This window comes from Molossus molossus, unplaced genomic scaffold, assembly GCF_014108415.1.
Source record: "Molossus molossus isolate mMolMol1 unplaced genomic scaffold, mMolMol1.p scaffold_m16_p_22, whole genome shotgun sequence".
Lineage (NCBI taxonomy): Eukaryota > Metazoa > Chordata > Mammalia > Chiroptera > Molossidae > Molossus > Molossus molossus.
In genome coordinates, this window is record NW_023425358.1 from 11,396,865 (window position 1) to 11,416,587 (window position 19,723).

Below are 19,723 nucleotides of genomic sequence, written 5' to 3' on the forward strand. Positions count from 1 at the left end.
AGTAGGATGCCGAAAGCTTCCTTAGCAAATTGCAGATGGCGCAAAGCTAATAGGATGAGGACAGATTCAGGATATAAAAAAGATCTCGACACGTGGAAACATGGATCAAAGCAAGGGGAGGTTTAATGGAGAGAAATGTGGGGCTCTGCCTGAGGTTAATACGATTCAGTCGCGGGTGCAGCCGTGGCGGTGTCAGTGCCCGTGGAGGGGCTGGAGTGCGCGTGCGGCTGTCGCGGTGGCTGTCAGCAGGCTGGGTGTTTGTCTGCAGCAGCAGCCTTGCCGGAGCAGGATGGCTGTCCCCGCGTTCCCATTCCGCTCCTGGGGGTGTGGTGTTCACCTGGGAGTGCTCGACAGGCTCATTTTAGGAACACGGGTTTGTAGGAGTGCCCCCGGGCGGGGGGATGGCCGAACGCATGCCCTTGTGAAGGAACCGAGGACGGTTAAAACCTGGACAGAAGCGACGATAGAGGGATGAGTGGAGAAGCTGGAAAGCTGGTCGTCGAGGAAAGATCCAAGTTCTACCGTGTGGTTTCACAACCAGTAGAACTCGGGCCAATGGATGGATCTCCTAAGAAGGCGGATTTTAACTCAGTGTGTGTCATCATTTAAAAATAATTATTGCAGTCCACAAGTGAAATTCAGTGGCGCAGAGAGTAGGCAGCCACTGCATGCATTAGTGCGAGGAGTTGCATGGAAGGACCTCTGCAGGCCTTTCCCGGAAGGGCGGCTCTGATCGCCCTTGCTCCTAGGTAGGTCGTCCTTTGTCCATCGGGAAAGGCCGGGTGGCTTCCGTCTGAAGAGTGTGTTGCTTCGGCGGCTGTGGCTGGCATGTCGAGGTCGGTCGCTGTGCTGGGAAAATGGACTTCTATATGCTTATCTGTCATTGTGGTTTCCCTGGGTCGACACAGACCATGGCCCTGTGCGAATGTGAATACGCTTTGCCTTCTCTGCTGAGATTTATTTATTAAAGGAAAAGCACATCTGCATAAAAAAGCCTTAGAACACAGGAAGAATGTCCACTTTGTTTTTCTTGCTGTCGCACCGAGACGTGGGTCTCGGCTTCCTCCGAGGGGCGTCTGAAGCCGCCTTTCATCTCCAGCAAGGCTTTTTCCCATTGGAAAAAATCGTCCTTTTTTGGTTTAAAAAATGTATTTATGTAATGTATAAATAAATAAGAAAGTCGAGAGAGAATTTCCCTTCAAAATTTATGGAAAAACGCTGCTTTCTGGACACCGGTAATTGGGAGTAGGCTGCTGGCTCTTCCCAGCCCCGTCTGTCCCTTTATTCTGGTTTGAGATTTTCCAGTGTTCACTTCCTCTGCGATTTCCTCTCGTTCCCACTGTTTCCTGCGTTGCTCTCCTTCCTTGTCCTGTGCTCACCACCAGCTCGTCCACCTTTTCTGCGGGCTCCGCCTGCCCCAGGACCCTGTGCTCTCGCCCACGTCCTCCTTGCTCCCGGCCCCAGGCCTCCAGCGCTCCCTGCACAGCCCTCAGCGACCGGAGCGGCCCTGGAAGAGGCCTGTCTCTGTGTTTGTTTCCTGCGTGGGAGGGAGAGGCAGGCCTTGAGAAAACAGTTCAAAAGTGCAGAAAAACGCTACCTCTTCCAGCCTAAATAAACGGGCTCCACTCCATTTGTTTGCCCAGCTTTTCCCTTTGCCCATGGAGAAAACCCCTCACCCTCCACCTTGCCCAGCCTAGCCCGCCCGGTGACCCTCAGGGGCCCCCTTCGTGCCTGTCCCGGCCCCAGACCAAGTGCCCAGTGGGCCCCGGCTCAGCGGAGCTGGGACCCCGAGCGGTGGAGTCCTCAGCTCGGATGCTGCTGCTGCTATTAGCAGAGACTCCCGGGCTTGAGGTGCTTCCCTTCTCCAGAAAGATCCTTCTCTGTAATGAAAACGATGGAGAAAATGACAGGTATGGGCAGGAAACACCTGGTTTCATGGTCTGAGCATCTGGGTTGCTCATCGTGGTTAAATCTCCGAAGTAACCGGTGAGCCCTAATGTCCTCCCCTCTGTGATGGAGAGAGGACTCAAAACCTGGTTGTTTTCAGGATCATATTAGAATATGGGAGGAAAATCTTTTCTAAAATATAAAATTCTATTCAGACAGCAGTACTGAAAATTACGGTCGGAAATGCAGTGACATGAAAGTAAGTTTGGTTAATGCAATAGCCCGCCTCTTGTAGCATCTGGAGAGGGAGCCTGTCGTGTAAACCGGTGGTGGTGGGAGCCAGGGACGGCTACATGAAGGATGGCAGCTGTTTCCCGTGGCCGCCCGAGTGGGTGATCCTGAAAGCCTTTGACCCAGTCGCGAGTGTGTAGTTGAAGGCGGGGCAGGAGCGTGGCCTGCCTCAGAGGTGGAGGATCTGGGAAGAACCAACTGGATGCACGGTGGCTCTCTGCCAGACCCGGGTGGGAAGGGCCCAGTTCACGCTTTCCTCCTGAGGAAGGCAGGCTGTGGCCCTGTGTTTTCATCTGCTCTGGGAGACTCCCGACCTGGAGCAGCCCTGGCGTGGCGGGCGACACCTGCAGTCATCTCTGCAGCGGTGCTTTGAAACATGGGAAGCGCTTTGTAAAATGTCTTTGAAGGGTCATTTCAGAACTTTGCATTCGTCTTCAAAGTGCTCTGCGGAGGTGGGCTTTGCATGCAGGAGTCCTGATCTCAGTAGTTAAAACATTCTTTTCAATTGTGAGCGATCATTCATTTAAGGGCACCGAAATGATTGGGGTAAATGCAGCTTGCGTTGTGGCAGATTCCAGGCATAGAGAAAAAAGTCTTGAGCATAAAATTACGGTTTTGTTTTGTGTCATATTGACTCTAAAGTGGCACTCTTAGTAAGTTTTCAAACCAAAGCCATCGTAGGTCCAATGGATTCTGTAGCCGTGAGGTGTGTTCATGGCAGAGCACATATTTTAGTTGACTGTTGCTACAAAACAAGATTTACCCTTTAGCAGATTCGAGGATGCAGATTAGGTAAAAGAGTTAGTTTGTTCTGTTAAAACGAACACCCAGAGTCAGGGGATGTCAATTTCCACTTATGTCTCAGCATCTGACCTTTGCGTTTTTAATTTTTTTTTCATTTTGTCAGTGGTTTAGTTGCACCTGGGTACATTGGCAGGTTCCTTTCTCTTGCTCTCTCTAAGCTTTGTGAAGGAAAAGTATTTATTAAGAAACTCTTCATGTTTCAGAAGATACTTCTCAGTTCAGTTTACAGTCACCAACAATTTATTGCGCACCTACTGTGTATTAGGCTTTGGCATTTTCACACCTATTAACTTAATTCTCACTGCAAGGCAGGGAGAGAGTCCTAGAGGACAAAGTGCTCCATCCTGCCGCTCGGAGGCCTGTCTCCTGCACCTTCCCTGGCTGGAGAGAGCACACAGCGAGGAGCCCTTCGAGCGGGGCACATTCATTCAGATATTTCCGCTTTCAGGCCATTTGCCCGATGTTGAGGGTGGGAGGTTTCAACTGTTCTAAGGAAAGAACAAGCAAGTGTAGCTGCAGGGCCCAGGGGGCAGTTCTGCTTTCTGGCTCAGATCCTGGAACGGAAGAGCCTCTCTGGGTTTCCCTGAACACCTGGAATTGATTTGGGCTTTGCTCTGACTTTGAAACATTTGCTGAGGTGGAGGATGGTGAAGGGGGTAGGAAAGAAATAAATCCAGTGATTAAAAATAGCTTTTGCATGTCAGGTGCCTGAACGAATTTGGGAACATGCCTGCAATCCCTTTTGTCTGGCAGGTCTGAACTCCGGCGCTGCCGAATTACAACCGCTTTCATTTGTTTTTCCTGCTCCCCTACCATGTAATGGTCAAGGGCTCATTGGAGCCATGTGTGAGCCTGGTGAGTCACCAGATCCTCAGGCCTTCAGTGGGAATAATGTGTTAAAACTCCTTTTGGGGGCTGGGGCAGGGGGTGGATGAAGGGAAGAAGGGAGAGGACTGAAGTCACTTCCCACAGATGTTGAGTGTGCTCAGCCCCTCTGCAGGCTTCCTTCCCGGGCCTGGCCGGAGGGCCCGAGGCCCGCTTCCCGGGCAGCTAGCAGCTCTGCCTCCCAGAGGACCATCTCTTTTGTCCTGGGGCAGCCTCCCTCTGAGAAGAGGCATCTGTCTCTGAGTTGGCACGTTGTACCCAAGCAGCCTGCATTCCCCAGTGACAGTGTGCGCTGGTAACAGGACCGAGACGGTGCGATTGGAGACCGGCGCGCATTTTTGGTCAGTCAGGTCACTGGAGGGTGAATTGGGGATTTTCTGTGCAGCTTCTTTCTCCCTTCTTTGGTGTCGTTTCCTATTGGCTGGTGACTTCGAGGGGGCTGGGTATTAAGATAAGGGCAGAAGCCCAGTTGCTGTCTCCCTAACTGATAGGAGCCTGTTTGGGGGCTCATGGTGTCCCGTTATTTGGGGCAATGATGGAGTGTTTGGTTGGCCCATTGGGGGCTCTGAGCCATTTCTTGCTTTGTTCTCGCTGGAGCCAAGAGTCCTGCTTGCCCCTCATTGCTCTGTCACATCATTAAGTTTATGAAAACAGAGCTGAGGGGCTGAGGGACACTGCCTTCCCTCCTCTGCCTTGACCTCAGCCAGAAGCGTTTGGGTCAGGCTGGTCCCCCAGCTGGAAGTCCTGCCTGCCAAGCGTGCAGGGCCTAGCACAGGATTTGGAATCGGGAATATCAGAGAGAGAGAGAGGACCCTTCCACAGGTCCCCTCATTCCGGTTCCAGCCCACCCTCCCACAAGTGACAGGGTTAGAGAGACCGCTGTTGAGATTCCCTCTCACATTCTCCTGCGAGTCGTGTTCCCACTGGGTCAGTCTGCTTAGGGATCGGTACCAGCTGTCCAGGGCACTCAGCGCTGGGGTCAGTGACCAGTCACTGGCCACAGTCCTTTTTGTTTCTGCTGGTCCGAAGGAGTAAAGGCACCCTCTGTCCTGCACTGGGACTTGTTCTGGGTAGCTTGGCAGCCACCCTTTGGGTACCTGCCAGAGCCCCAACCTTTTTTGCACACTCCTGGTTACAGTTGTAGGTTCCCGAAGTCAGTGAGGAAGAAGGACCCCTGCCGTCTTCTGCTGGTAGGACGTGGGTGTCCGAGGGACCAGCCTAGCCATCCTGACTTGAAATCAGCTCTGTGTGATCCAGCTTTGCCCCTTTCCAGATCATGATAGTGTTGATTTAAAAGACGTTCTCTGCGTGGAAGTAGGGTACAGACTGACAATCCTCAGAAGAGGAGGTGCGGTGGGGAGAGCTAAATCATAGAACTTACATGCATGTACGTATAACCAAAGGACATGGACAACAAAGCTGGGGACAGGGCGGGGAGGGATGGGAAGGAGGGTGGCAGTGGGGGATAAAGGACAAACATCTGTAACAAAAATAAATTTATTAATTAAAAAAAGAGAAACAACAACAACAAAAGGAAGTTCTCTGGCTCCCGTGGGCCAGCCGGTGACATGGAGAGCTAGGGTTAAGCACGGTGGAACAGAATCTGAAGCCTTGTTTTCTTTTTGCCATGAGTTTCTCTGTCTCTTGTAAGTTTTCCTATGATGATCCTTCTTTATCTCAAAGCTAGCCCCACGACAGTAAAATATTTGTGGGTGAAATGACATGATGTCTGGGATTAGCTTTACAGTTCTTCACTGTGTGGAGAAGAGATGAACAAAAAACCGGTAGTTAATCAGTTTCGAATAGAGAGTCATTGCATTATTCTCTCTGCTTTGGTATATGTTTGAAAATGGCCATAATGAAAAATTTTTAATTCGATGGGCGATACAGACACTGCCTTGTTGACAGACCTCTTTCTGCATTAAGTGATTTGACCTGTGTGATTACCTTAGTGGCAAAACTGAGATAAGAACCATGGCTTTGGACCAACAAACCAAGTCAAGCCCAGTGCATGGCCCACGAGGTCCTTTTTCCTTGTCTTCAGAACCCTACCTCTCCCCTTGCGACATGAACAAGAAGGTTTCGTCTTGGTTTTCTTTCTCTTTGAGAAACTGATTCACCTGATAGTATGCGCGTACTCACCATCAGGGTGACGTGTCGGGGTGGACACAGCCAGGGGAGGACGCCGGGTTGGTATTATTTCACCTGTCACTTTGGAAGGAAGGAAGGAAGTACACTATCCTTAGTCCCAGGAAAGGAAAAGATTATTATAGTCTATTCTGCATAGTTTTTTTTTTTTATTTGAACCCTCCTGAGGATATTTTTCTATTGATTTTCATATAGAGCGGGAGGGAGGGAGAGAGAGAGAGAAACGTTGATGTGAGAGAGACACATTGATTGGTTGCCTCCTGCACAACCCTTACCAGGGCCAGGGATGGAAATGCAACCACCACCCAGGCACGTGCCCCTGACCGGAATCGATCCTGGGACTCTGGTCTGCAGGCCGACGCTCTAACCGCTGACTCAGACTGTCCAGGGCTTCTGCATGGCTTTTAATTATGTCCTTATGGGACTAGCCATGTGAAATTCTGGATTTCTTCGATCCAGGAGTGGTTTTAAGTTTTGAAATATTTTCTCAAATGTCTTTAAGTTCCATTTTTTTTTCTCTCTCAGCTCTACACATTTTAGTTTGTTTGGGTCTCTGATCAGTTCCTGTTTGCAGCAGGGCAGAGTAGAACGACCTTGGATTTCGGAGTTGAGAGATCGGGTCCCAGCCCCGGCTGGGCCCTCCCAGCCCTGTGATGAAGCCAAGCTCTTGATCTCTTGGAGCCTCGGTTCCCTCCTCTGTGAAACGGGGATCTTGTAATAAAACCTTCCCGAAGTTTCACGTTGTGAGGGTGTCGTGGCCTCGTGTGTGGGAAAGGTTTGGCAGACGTAAAGCCGTTCCCAGGTGGAAGGCACAGTATTTATTCTTGGTGTCTCTTTCGTGTTGCATTGATGGGACAATGGCCACCACACATGGCTAGTTTCATCATGGTAATCTGCGAGGTGTGGCTGGCCCAGGGGCTGCATGAGGTTGAATCCCTCAGTGCCTTGTCCTGGGGTCCCAGGTGCTCCCGTCCATTCTGTCACTTGTTCCAGAGAGAGGAGGACTGTCTCAGGTCAGTAAGGCCACACGTCTTTGTTTTGTTTTGTTTTTCATCTTCACCCAAGGACATTTTTCCATTTTTTGTTCCGATAGAGTGGGAGGGAGAGAGAGAGAGAGAAACATCGACGTGAGAGACACACCGAGTGGCTGCCACCCACACAACCCAACCAGGGCCAGGGACAAACTGCAACCGAGGAACGTGCCCTTAGCGGGAACCGAACCCGGGTCTCCCTGGACCGCAGGCCGACGCTCTAATCGCTGAGCCAAATTGGCCAGGGCAGGCCACGCGTCTTCAGCCCCTCCCAGAGCAAACCCCACTGCCGGCCTAGGCTCTGTGGACCACTGCTGATGGGTGAGCCCTTGTTTCAGGAAGGCGCACGAAATGTCCCTGACAGTGTTTGGGAACGTTGAACAGCCCTCAGCTTTGAGTTGCATAGAAGCGAATTGGAACCCTTGTTCTACATTTGACTTAAAACATCCACCGGGTGTATAGCTTTTGTTCAGGGTCAGGCCACAGTGAAAAATAAGCAGATGTTTCCCTGCATTCAAAATGCCACCGGCTCATTATACGCCCACTGATTCAAGGAAAGCTACCTGCTTGTTTCCGCCTCGACACTGCAGCCTTGCTGGCGGGGGGTAGGGCGTCATTTACTCACTGGCTTCGGCACAGCTCCTCTCAGAAACTTGGGGTGATTCTTGTGAATATCAACTCAGATGTAGGGTCCTGAGGAATATAAGTCCGAGAGAAATCTAATATACTTGTAACATCTTCTGGCCCCAGTTTCTAGGACACTGTGTTGTTGAGAGTCTCCACCGTGTTGATGTGATTTATCTCCGGGTCAGGTTTTCAGCGTTTGGAGACAGATGTGTCATTTGAACTTAAGATATTGCAATTACAATGATGAACACATAGGCGGTTTTAGTACTTTCCCTTAAAATACAATTAGTCCATTTCTGTGGAGGCATTGATTGAGTTCTAGATGCTGTTCTTAAAATTAGAAATATTTAGTGCAGTGAGTTCACTTCTGTTGACCAGTGTAACTAATTGAACCACCACAGTCCTAAAGCCGCAACATAGAGGGACATTTTGCATTCAGATTTTACATTCTAAGAGGTCCGTATTTATACAAATATCCACTTTTTTTTTAATGCTTTTTAAAAAAATTATCATTATTATTGGTATGTGCCCCTAGCGGGAACCAAACTCGGGACTCTCTGGTCTGCAGGCCGATGCTCCAACCGCTGAGCCAAACCGGCCAGGGCCAGATATCCGCTTTTGAATGTGATTATTCATCAGCATTTATTTTTTGTTTTGTTTTGTTTTTAATCCTCACCCGAGGATATTTTTCCATTTTTTGTACAGATAGAGTGGGAGGGAGAGAGAGGAAGTGAGAGAGAGAGAGAAACATCGACGTGAAGGGACACATCGAGTGGCTGCCACCCGCACGACCAACCAGGGCCGGGGACAAACTGCAACCGAAGTACATGCCCTTAGCGGGAACCGAACCCGGGTCTCTCCGGACCGCAGGCCGACGCTCTAACCGCTGAGCCAAACTGGCCAGGGCTCATCAGCATTTAAATGCAGTGCCACTGCTACTGAAAAAGACAATCACTTAGAGGGTATATTTGATTTTTTTTTTTTAAACCAAAATCCCACACTTTAGAATAATGGTGGCTAGAGCCCTGACTTCGCTGCCTGCATCCTTTGGGCCCTAGGCCCATGATACGCCTTCTCCTGAGCGCGTGTCCAAATGTAGGTGTCCCAGGTGTGCAGGGCGAGCTTCCACCAGCAGGACTGTGAGCACGTGTTCAAGAGATGCAGCGCGTGGAGCCCTCTGCCAGGGGCAGAGCCAGGGGCACTGTGCAGCTGCCAGCGTGTGGACCAGACTTTGAGGACGGGCATGGAGGTGGGCAGGCAACAGTACTTCCAGCTGCTTCCCGTGGAGAGGACAACTGGGCCTGGGAAGACCAGCTCCCTGGCCGGAAGCAGGAACCTTTGTGCAGAGCTGTCAGCCCAGTGGCCCTGCCCAGACCCACGGCCGGAGTATGTGCAGTCACAGGAAGGGACTCAGGACACCTCTTTCTCAGGCGTTCTGCCCTCGCCCTTGGCCTTCCCGTCACCCTGCCTCAGACTGCCCGAGCTGTCCCGTGTTGGAGATGCCTGGGGCCTTCAGCTCCGCTTCCAGCAGACCACTGCTTGTCCATTGGCCTGGCCTGTATTTTCCACATGTGATGTCCTGGCCAATTTCCGCCATCAGCAAAGTCCTTTTCATCGCGTCATAAATCTCATGGAGGGAACAAACGCACACAGCGAAACCCACACCGTTTAAGTTCAGGGATTTGTGTTGGATGGGAGTGAAGGGAAGGAAAGTTGATTCAAATACAGAAAACACTGAGTTCACTAGGCATTTGCTGATTGACCTGTGTGTTTTGCCCCGTGCCAGGAGCCAGGGAGACTGCCGTTGTCCCTCTTTCAGACGCCATACTCTCGTGTCACACAGTCTCCTTTTCTAAAGCCACCCTGACTTCCCCTCGAAGGGGAGACATTTCTGGACCTGCCATTAGCCGTTCTTGGGCGTGTGGAGTGGGGACGAAGGGGGAGCACTGATGTCTTTCTTAGTGACTCATTTGATGATTACACCATTGTTTGAAGGGCTGGACGTTACATAATCAACACTTCACCACCCTCCCCCCCAATCTGGGATTTTCCATCATTTTGTCAACCTTCCTGGAGGCATGTTGATTTTTCCACTAGATTTTTTGGGCATGTCCCAGGGCAACGCAAACTGTCCCCGCCCTAGAACCTCAGATCGCGGCTTGCTGGCGGCTGGGGAGCAGCTGCGTGAAGCCTCCGGTCCCCCCAGGGCCGATGCTGGGCTCCGAGCGCTTCCTGACAGCACCCAGGCGACCGCTGCCTTCTCGCTCCCGTGTCGCTCCCTTCGCTTCGACGTCCAGCGTAGTATATTGGCTCCTGTTTCTCAGAGGTCACCCATTTGTCATCTCTCCCCTCGTGTTTCCATTTCGTTCTGCCAGTGACACATTGCGTATGTCCGTGGGGTTTTGACCAGCCAGGTGCAGAGATGGCTAGTTGAGGAGCTTCTGCTGTAGCCGTGCCTGGCACCCAGCCCTTTGGTCTCCAGCTTCGTCCGGTGCACAGAAGATCCCGGCCGAGGGAGGGCTGCAGGAATCACTGCGGGGAATGTGCCACTGCCTGGAGGTCACAGCATGGCCAGGGGGGATGCTTATGTCATGTTTGCTTATTAACTTTTTGTGGGAAATTGTGCCCGAGGTGAATTCAGAGGATTTTAAACTGGAGTCACATTTATGCATTCTTGTTGTTTAAACAGTTTTTTTTTTTTATTGATTTTTAAAGAGAGAGGAAGGGAAAGGGAGAGAGATACAGAAACATTGATAAGAGAGAACATCGATTGGCTGTCTCCTGCATGCCCCCCATTAGGGATCGGGCCCACAACCTGGGCATGTGTCCTGACCGGTAATCGAACCAGCAATCTCTTGGTGCATGGGTCGATGCTCAGCCACTGAGCCACACCGGCAGGGCCATCTTAATCATTTTTGAGTGTGCAATTACGTGGAATGTTGTATACCCATCACCACCACCCCTCTCAAGAGCTCCTTTTATCCTGCAAAACTGAAACTCTGTCCGCATCAAACGACATGTCTTCCTTCCTCCAGGCCCTGCCAACCACCAGTCTACTTTCTAGTCTTACTGCTTCACATAATTTATCTTTCTGTGACTAGCTTATTTCACTTAACATAACGTGAAGGTTCATCCATGTTGTGTATGTCAGAATTTCCTTCCTTTTTAAGGAAGGAAATAATACTGCATTGCATGAATAATATTGTATTGTGTGCATATACTACATTTGCTTATCTATTTTCCTGCTGATGAACAAACACTTGGGTTGTCTCCACATTTTCTATATTGTGAATAATGCTGTAGTGAACATAAGTGTACAAATATCCTGTTGAGACCCTGCTTTTAACTCTTTTGGATATATAGAAATCTCAAACTCAACAGCACCACCACCAACAAAAAAACCCTCAAACAACTCTTTTTAAAATGAGCAAAATGCTTGAATAGACATTTCTCCCAAAGAAGATGCAAAAATGGCCAGTAAGCACATGGAATAATGCTCAATATCTTCCTTCAGTCTTCATGGAAATCGATAATCAAACTACAGTGTGATATCACTTCATATTCATTAGGATGGCTACAGTCCACATCTCCCCCGAACCCCCTCACAAAAACAACAACCCAGAAAGTAACACGTGTTTGCAAGATTGTGCACTGTTGGTGGGAAATTGAAAGCATGTAGCCACTCTGAGGAAAACAAGTATGGCAGTTCCTTGAATAATTAAAAATAGAATTACCCTAAGGTACTCTTCTTAATGTAGCCATGCCATTCCTCTGTGTAAAAGTCTCAATGACTTTGTATCCTACTGAGGATAAAATGAGAAAGTCCTGAATACACTCCTTTGTTTACTTTTAAACATCATCTCAAGCAACTGGCTTCCTATCACTCCTGCTGTAGCTCCAGATCTTATTGATACTAAAATAGGCCAACTTTCTCTCCTCCTCCATCATGACCTTCATTTATGCTATTCCCTTTATCTAGGGTCATGATCATCTAACTTTAGTGGTCATGAGGATCCACCTGGATTCTGTGTCAAAAAACACAGATTTCTCTGGGCTCCACCCCCAAGAGGTTCTGATTTAGGAGGTCTGGACAGTGACTGAGAATTGGCATTTCTAACAATTTCCAGGTGATGCTGATACAGCTGGTCTGGGGACCACCACGTTGAGAACCAATGGTCTCGAGTATTTTGCTTTCTTAAACTCCTATGTGTCCTTTAGATCTCAAGTCAAATGTCTCTCTTCTCCTAAGGGTGACCTTCTCTGATTCCTCCAGACCAACAAGAATTCCTGTTATGTGTTAACATTTTATCTTCCACTTCTCCCCTGAAGCTGTTATTAATGTCTTGAACATTTAATTGTGTAAATAGTTTTTTAATGACTGTGCCTCCTGCCAGAATCTGATATCCAGCTCCATGAGGATGGGGATCATTTCTGTCTGTTTATTGCTGTCTCTCGAATTCCTTGCACATAGCAAGTGCTAAATAATTATTTGTTGAGTGGATGAATATTGTTATTTCCTTTTTACAGGTAACTGGAAGTATGTAATAACATTAATACTCTCAGTGAATTATGAAGGATAAGTAGGGACTATGGGGGAATTTGTGGAGCTGTACGGAAAGAATGAACATTCGTTGTCAGTCAGGGGTGTAGGGCATTCTGGACAAGAGTCAGTCTTTTCTTTTTTTTTAAGGGGCCTAGCACACTGTGGGAAGCCCCCTGCCAATTTTACCTGCCCTTATGAGGATATTAGTACAGTTATTTTTCAGCTTGCCTTCTTCAGACCATTCTTGCCCTATTATATTTTATGAGTGGCTAATTGCCTATTTAGTTTTTTTAAATTGAGATGTCATTGACATATAACATTATATTAATCTTAGTTGTATAAAATAATGATGTAACATCTGTATATATTGCAGAATGCTCCATCACTTATTCGGGTTTTATTATTCGTATGATGTTTTTTCTTACAGATATGGAATGTGCAGATGTCCCACTATTAACTCCAAGCAGCAAAGAAATGATGTCTCAGGCACTGAAAGCCACTTTCAGTGGCTTCTCGAAAGAACAGCAAAGACTGGGAATTCCAAAAGGTATGTTTTGTCCTTGGGACAGAGAGGTTAGGAGCCGACTCTTAGGTGAGGTTAGTTTTCTCAGCTGCAGTAGACATTACTGCTGACCACAGTCCAGTCGGCAGCTACCCGTCTTTGCGGATTTTATGCGAACAGTCGTAGACACGTGCTAATACTTCTCCATCTCCCAGGTCCGTCACTGCCACCTTGGTCTTAGGGCACTGTTCCCAAATTTGCACATTAAATGCAGCATCTTCAAAAAATTCCCCAGCTCAGGCCATGTCCCAGACCAATGAACTCACAGTGGCTGGTAACATAGTAGTATCCTTGAAGCTCCTCAAGTGATTCCAAACGACAGACAATTTGGAAAAAAACATGGTTTTAGAGTCGTTCTGGGCTGCCATTGGATGAACTCAGTGAGCTCCGCTTCTTGGAATTTACTGGTTGTCTTTTCTTTTACACGGGCTGTGGGGAAATGTGTTTATTCTTGGGTGTTCTCATCTGAAAGGGTTTATTCAGGAATGCAAGGGGACTGGAGTTGTCAGAAAGGAGAAATGACTGCAGAACACTTAAGCCTTCACCAGGCAACATTTCCTGAATAGCTGTGAGCAGAAAGAACACTGTGCTATTGAGGAAGGGCGGTGCTGTGTTGAGAGTGGTCATGAGAGGCTCCCACTGTCAGAACCAAGCCTTAGGCAGAGCCTGTGGATGCATCCGTGCACCTTTCCCCACGTGCGTGACTCAAATCCACCGCGTGCCTCTGCCGACAGCAATGCCCAGCATCCTTTTCGGATCACGAGGCAGGATAAAGTGAACCCTGACCAACCCCCCATAAAGTCACCTGCTCACTTGAAAGGGGGTAACCTGGTGAGCAGGTGTGAGGTGGGCCACCTGCCTGAGCTGTTTACGTGCCGTGGCTGGTGTGGCCACCTGAGAGCTTGGGCCACGCCTGACGATGGTCTGTTCTGTGGTGCTAGTCGGCGCCAGGCCTGTGCGGGCGACATACTCTGCAGGGCCTCATGCAAGGCAGCCACCTAATAATGTTATCATACTGTTGTCATTACTAAGTACCATTCGAATGACTTACTAATTGCTGTGATTATTACCAACCACAATTAGCTAAGATAAAAATAAAGATGAAGAATAACAGTGTTAAGTACACTGTAGGAGTGCAGGGCAGGGGGAGGGGAGTGTCATCTCCGGAACACACTGCACTGGGTCATTCTCGCTTTAACAAACAACTTCAGTCATTTGTTCCTCGTTCCGGGCTTTACAAAAAAAAGTCTGATGGAAATAAGGCAACGAGACGGGCCAATCTGGGAAAATGGTCTGGCTGGAGAGTAGAAAATGCTCGTGTGATGCTTTTTGGCTGACGATAGTAATGTGGCTGGTAGGTAGAGAAGGTGGGATGCCGGACGTGGTGGGGAGGACGGAGCCCCATGCACCTGCGGGCTGGTGCTCCCCAGTTCTCTGAATCCGAGAACATCCTCAGCTCAGAGTCCTCTCCAAGGCTTGGGTTCAAATTCAGAGCCTGACTTGCTGGATCTTCATTTGATCTCTTCCCTCAGACCCCCGGCAGTGGACAGAGACCCATGTTCGGGACTGGGTAATGTGGGCTGTGAATGAGTTCAGCCTGAAGGGTGTGGACTTCCAGAAGTTCTGTATGAATGGAGCAGCTCTCTGTGCCCTGGGGAAAGACTGCTTTCTCGAGCTGGCCCCAGACTTCGTTGGGGACATCTTGTGGGAACATCTTGAGATCCTGCAGAAAGGTAAATGTGTGTGGATGGAGCGCGGGGTGGGGTAGCTGCGAGCGTAGGTAGGCGAATAAATGGGCCCGATGGGGGGCCCTCGATGCCATCATCTGTGGGTGTCCCGTCACAGCCGATGTGGTCTAAGGAGACATGCCAGGTCAGGTGCTCAACACATGTTAGTTTCTTTTCTTCTATGCCTGGGAGGTTCCGATTTTAATCTTCAGCAAGATCGTACTCCCGACGCTGCTTGGCATGCGAAATTGTGATCCCAGCCCTTAGCTCAGATTCATGACTGTTTCACCAGCAGTTGCCCACACCCAGCTCCAAGGCTTTTTCCTAGTGATCTTAGCGCACATGCCCTTTGTCCACGGCAGCATGCTTCCCGGCCCTGCCCGCGGGCAGCCGAGTTCTCAGTGCTGGTTCGTAAGACAGGCTGCTCGGCCCACTAGCCGGGTTGGAATTGCAGTAGCGTGGTGTACCTTGTCATCTGGAGCAGAAACCGGGGTCATGTCAGGACACGGTGTTGCAACCTTGTAATGACATGGCCTCCCCTGCTAGTCTCTTCCAACCTTTTTGGACCAAGTGACTCATGAACCACAGTCCTGGCTGAGTATAGGAACAGCAGCAGGCGGCAAACTTGGGTGTTTTTGCGCTTATTTTTCTGAATTTCTTCCTAAAATAAATTGCAGTTACCAGCAGTCAGCAGTGCCCTCCAGCTGACTGTAAGGCTAGAAGCCCGTTGCCCTCTCTGACCCAGGCCCACCCTCTCCCTGTGGTCACCGCTCCAGCCCTTGGCGCAGACCCCGGGGCCAGGGAGCAACACTCGGGATTAGCACTTTTCCTCCATATAATACCTTCCTTTGTCTAAGGATCTTTTCCACTCTGCCGTGCTCAGGAGGGACCCAAATTAGACTCCCCTGGGCACAGAAGTGTTATCTTTTTTCCTTCGCTTCAGCTTCTTCTGAAAAATAAATAAACAGACACAGGCAAGAATAGGTGACCGTGGCTGCGGTTGCCCTGGCGAGGGCTGGGTGGCCTTCCCCGCAGCACCGGCCCGGCCCGTGGCGCTGTGGACACCCCCTCGTACGCGCTGATGGGAGCGGCCTGTTTATGGAGGGAAAGATACTCAGGCTCATGAGAGTCCCATGTGACCGCTGGCTTATCCTCAGGACAGTGAATGCTACCGGACCGCGTAACCCCCGTATCTTTTGCTAATCACCCCGTTTTCCTCCATGTAAGCACCATGGAACGGCCAGGTGCCCTGGAGTGTGCTCTGCCTCTGATCATCATTGTCATTAATACCTATATAGCATCTCCTGGTTTCCCGTGTTTTCAAATCCATTTCCTCTTTGGATTTTCACCACAGCCCTGAGCGATGGAAGGGCATGTTCCTTTCCTTCTGTAAGGGGAGGACCGTTAGGTGGTTTTCTCATCACTCACTTTCTTAAACCTATGTCTTTTCAATTTAGTTTCCTTCTCTGTGTTCTTGGTATAATAACATGGGCTCAAGAGAGGTTTGCTACCTTCTGGCAGAAGGGTAACTTAAAGGAATTTAGTAGCATTAGGAAATAATTGAGTCCGATTTTTTTGTTTTTGTTTTTGTTTTTTGCATTTATCTTCAGATAGAGCGGGAGGGAGAGAGGGAGGAAGAGAGAGAGAGAAACATCGATGTGACAGAGACACATCGACTGGCTGCCACCCACACGACCCCAACCAGGGCCGGGGACCAACTGCAACTGAGGTACGTGCCCTTAGCAGGAACCGAACCCAGGCCTCTCTGGTCCGCGGGCCGATGCTTTAACTGCTGAGCCAAACCAGCCAGGGCTAATTGAGTCCATTTGAGAGCCAGGTCGCACCCTCCAACCCTTTTTCTGTCTAGAGAGGCAGTAAGAATCGTCCGTCTTGAGATCCTTGAAGAGCTGAGCGAGATATTTGTAGTGAAGCTACCCCTTTGGTTCTGGGATTCAGCTAAAGCGACTCAGCCCAGAAAAAGAACATAGCTGTTTGGGGTGGGGTGGAAGGCCAAAGGTACAGGGGGTGTTTCAATCTGATAAGCTGCTAAGGCAGAGTTTAATCATTTTATCTCAACTGGGAACTGTTTTTCTGTGCAGGCATAAACTTGTTTTCCCAGCAGCATCTGCTCCCAGCAAGCAGATACCTGAGGAAAGTCCAACCCAGCACTGTCTGTGTCTGACCGGACAGTGAGAAAGAACCAGACTCCGCCACACAGTGGTCAGAGGCCAGGGGGTTGAGTCAGGGTAGCGGGAGGATCTGTGAGCTCGCCCTGGTCAGCAGAGAGCCTCTCTGTGCACCCCCACCTGCATTCCCTTCTCATTCCTGGGGAACTTGGCCCCTGGGCAGCACTTTGGTCAGGTTGCTTTCCTGTCTTTGCAGGCACCCTGTCATATGTCACCAGACAGTTACCTTGCTGGTGTCCTGCTGGGCCTGCACTTGCAATCTGAGGCAGTGGAAAAACCACATAACAAAAAGCAGACATCTGTTAGAAGACACGGACGCCATAAAATCTACCTGCTTAAAGATTTTCGTCCATTTCTGAAAAGTTGTAGAGCTGGTCAGTTTGAGCATGGAGGACTGATTTGGGTACCTGCCCACGCTGCCCTCTAGCTTTGATGCCAATGCGGTCCACGCACGCACGCACGCACGCATCAGAGTGAGGGCGGAATGCCTCCCCAGCCCAGAGAGATTACTCACTGGTGCTCTTTCCAAGACAATTAAATCCCACTTTGCTGCTACTGAAATAGTAAACTTAGCCATACGTTTGTGATCTCATTTCTAGACAAAGCCCCAGGCAGGGTGGACTCAGTTAAAGAACAGGCAGGTTTCTTAGAAGAGGGGCTGAGCTCATTGTGGTCCGTGCCCCCAAGACCCTTTCAGGCCAAGGATCTGACCTCTCTGCTTCGTTCCCTATCCCGTGTGTTACAGAGGATGTGAAACCGTACCAAGTTAATGGAGTCAACCCCACTTATCCTGAATCCCGTTATACCTCGGATTACTTCATTAGTAAGTTCACCTTCCACTGTCCTTCCCTCCCCTGCTCATTACAGTGAGAACTCAGGAAAGGAACCCTGTCCCAGCTGAGCTCCAGCTCCTTCGTGGTAATTCTCTGGTAAACAAGATTTTCTTAAATGTAGACTGTTGGTTATTTATTTCATTTTCCCCACAAAGCACAGGGCGTCAGCCCACGTACATGTTTCACTGACCTGCAGACTGCTCGCCGTGGTCTCTTTCTGATGCCACCAGGGCTGCAGCGCGATTCCTCCGGGAGCCTGTGCTCTGCGGGGCCGTCGGAGGTTTGGGCCAGGGGTTTGGTCATGGCCCTTGCTCTCTGCCTTTTCCGGTGGACACGACAGCCTTTCTCAGGGGTGTGCCATGTGCCATGCCGCTTCAGGTTTTGTCACAGGAAACAAAACCTGTTCCTTCCAGCATTGAGCAGAGTTCACATAGGGACCGTCTTACCTGACGGTGTTGCTTCCAAAGGGATTTAAGCAGCTTTGTTTTTGTTTTATTTCTCACTTTAAGATTTTTATTCTAAGAACAACAGTGATTTTTTTTTTTTCTTTGGTACGTGCCCCTAGCGGGAACCGAACCCGGATCTCTGGTCCACAGGCCGATGCTCCAACCGCTGAGCCAAACCGGCCAGGGCAGAACAACCGTGATTTCAACTACTATGTAGTAAGAGCTTGTGTGCCAGAAATGTTGGTAGGCATTTTGCATATATGCTCTCATTTGATTGTTATCACAACGCTGCGAGGAAGACTGCAGTCATCCCCATGTTAGAGATGAGGCAATTAAGTCAGAGAAGGGAGGTGTCCTGCCAAGCGCCATAGCAATTACGAAGTGGAACAAGGTTAAACAGCCAGGCCCTTCTCACTGAAAGTGTGTTTCTTTTGCCCTCTAAGGTAGTCAGCTCGTTTCACCTTGTGGGGCTGGTGTAAGTGGTGAAGATCTGCTTGTTTTAGGTACAAGTGTCTCCCCACTTTAACATCACACGCTGTCTGTTTCCAGGCTATGGCATCGAGCATGCTCAGTGTGTTCCTCCTTCGGAGTTCTCAGAGCCTAGCTTCATCACAGAGTCCTACCAGACGCTGCATCCCATCAGCTCCGAGGAGCTCCTCTCCCTCAAGTATGAGAACGACTACCCCTCGGTCATTCTCCGGGACCCTCTGCCGACAGACACCTTGCAGACTGACTACTTTGCCATCAAACAGGAAGTCGTAACACCAGACAACATGTGCATGGGGAGGACCAGTCGTGGTAGGTCAGATTTCTTCTCCAGAAGCTCTTGGTTTCCAAGAAATACCTAACTCTGTGAGTTTTTCAGGTCTCCTGTGTCCCCCTCACTACGGGCCCTGGGTGTTCCTTTCCATCTTAGACTGTCTAGATACTAAGAATTTCCCATCAAGTCCATCAGGATGACAGAGACTCTGGGTTCACGGTGGAATTGAAATCTGGCAGGATGACCAATCAAATTTTGTGTTTGGATGAAACATTTTACCAAGTAATAACTCTAGCTGAATGTGGTTGTTCATTAAGTTATACTTTATTATTTTTTGGAGTGGATTTTGCTAAAGGAGGACACAATCGAATAAAAGTGGTTCAGGTGAGCCTCCTGGCAAGCCCTTAGTTTGACATTGCCCCGATGTTCCCCAGAGCATTCTGGGTCAGAGTACAGAACCTGTCTGGGTACGGCCGCGGCCTGCCTGGCCTCTCCGGCCCTCGGAGACTTCTTTGGTTTGGGAAGATACAAGATGGTTAACCAATAGTTTATTTGGAACCGGTCATCAGCAGTGTGGTGAAAGTGTGTATTTAGCTGGAGGACCGAGAAAAGGGGTGGCCAGAGGCTTCTAAAAGAAGGTACTCTTGTTGACATGACTATTATGACATGAACAAAATATTCACTGACAGTGAAGTAAATGTTTCAGAATAGAGCCGGTTGACTTTATAAAGCAACAGAAGTGAAACACACTCAGTTGGTAAGATCAGGACATAAACACCCAGCGAGGCAGCCCGCCTAGTAACGCGTGCAGATAGTCTTGTTTCCAAGACAAGTGCAGTCCATCCCGAGGAGGGAAGAACTAGCTGATTTCTAAAATGTCGAAAAGGATGGCTGTTCCGATAGATAAATGGGAAAGCACCAAAACAGGAAGAGGAGCAGCAGAAAGCCCATGCGAGGGCTCAGGGGGCTTTGTTCGCAGAAGGCAGGCGCGGC

General features: G+C 49.5%; 1 protein-coding gene across 3 annotated transcripts in view; it reads left to right on the forward strand.

Annotated features, from left to right (window-relative positions):
* ETS1 (ETS proto-oncogene 1, transcription factor) overlaps positions 1-19,723 on the forward strand; it is a 65,755-nt gene that overhangs the window by 19,947 nt on the left and 26,085 nt on the right. For all 3 annotated transcript variants that reach the window (XM_036276716.1, XM_036276718.1, XM_036276717.1), the window contains exons 2-5: positions 12,644-12,763; positions 14,311-14,511; positions 17,437-17,514; positions 18,520-18,768. In XM_036276716.1, the coding sequence (XP_036132609.1) occupies positions 12,644-12,763; positions 14,311-14,511; positions 17,437-17,514; positions 18,520-18,768 (648 nt within the window). The remainder of the gene's footprint in view (positions 1-12,643; positions 12,764-14,310; positions 14,512-17,436; positions 17,515-18,519; positions 18,769-19,723) is intronic.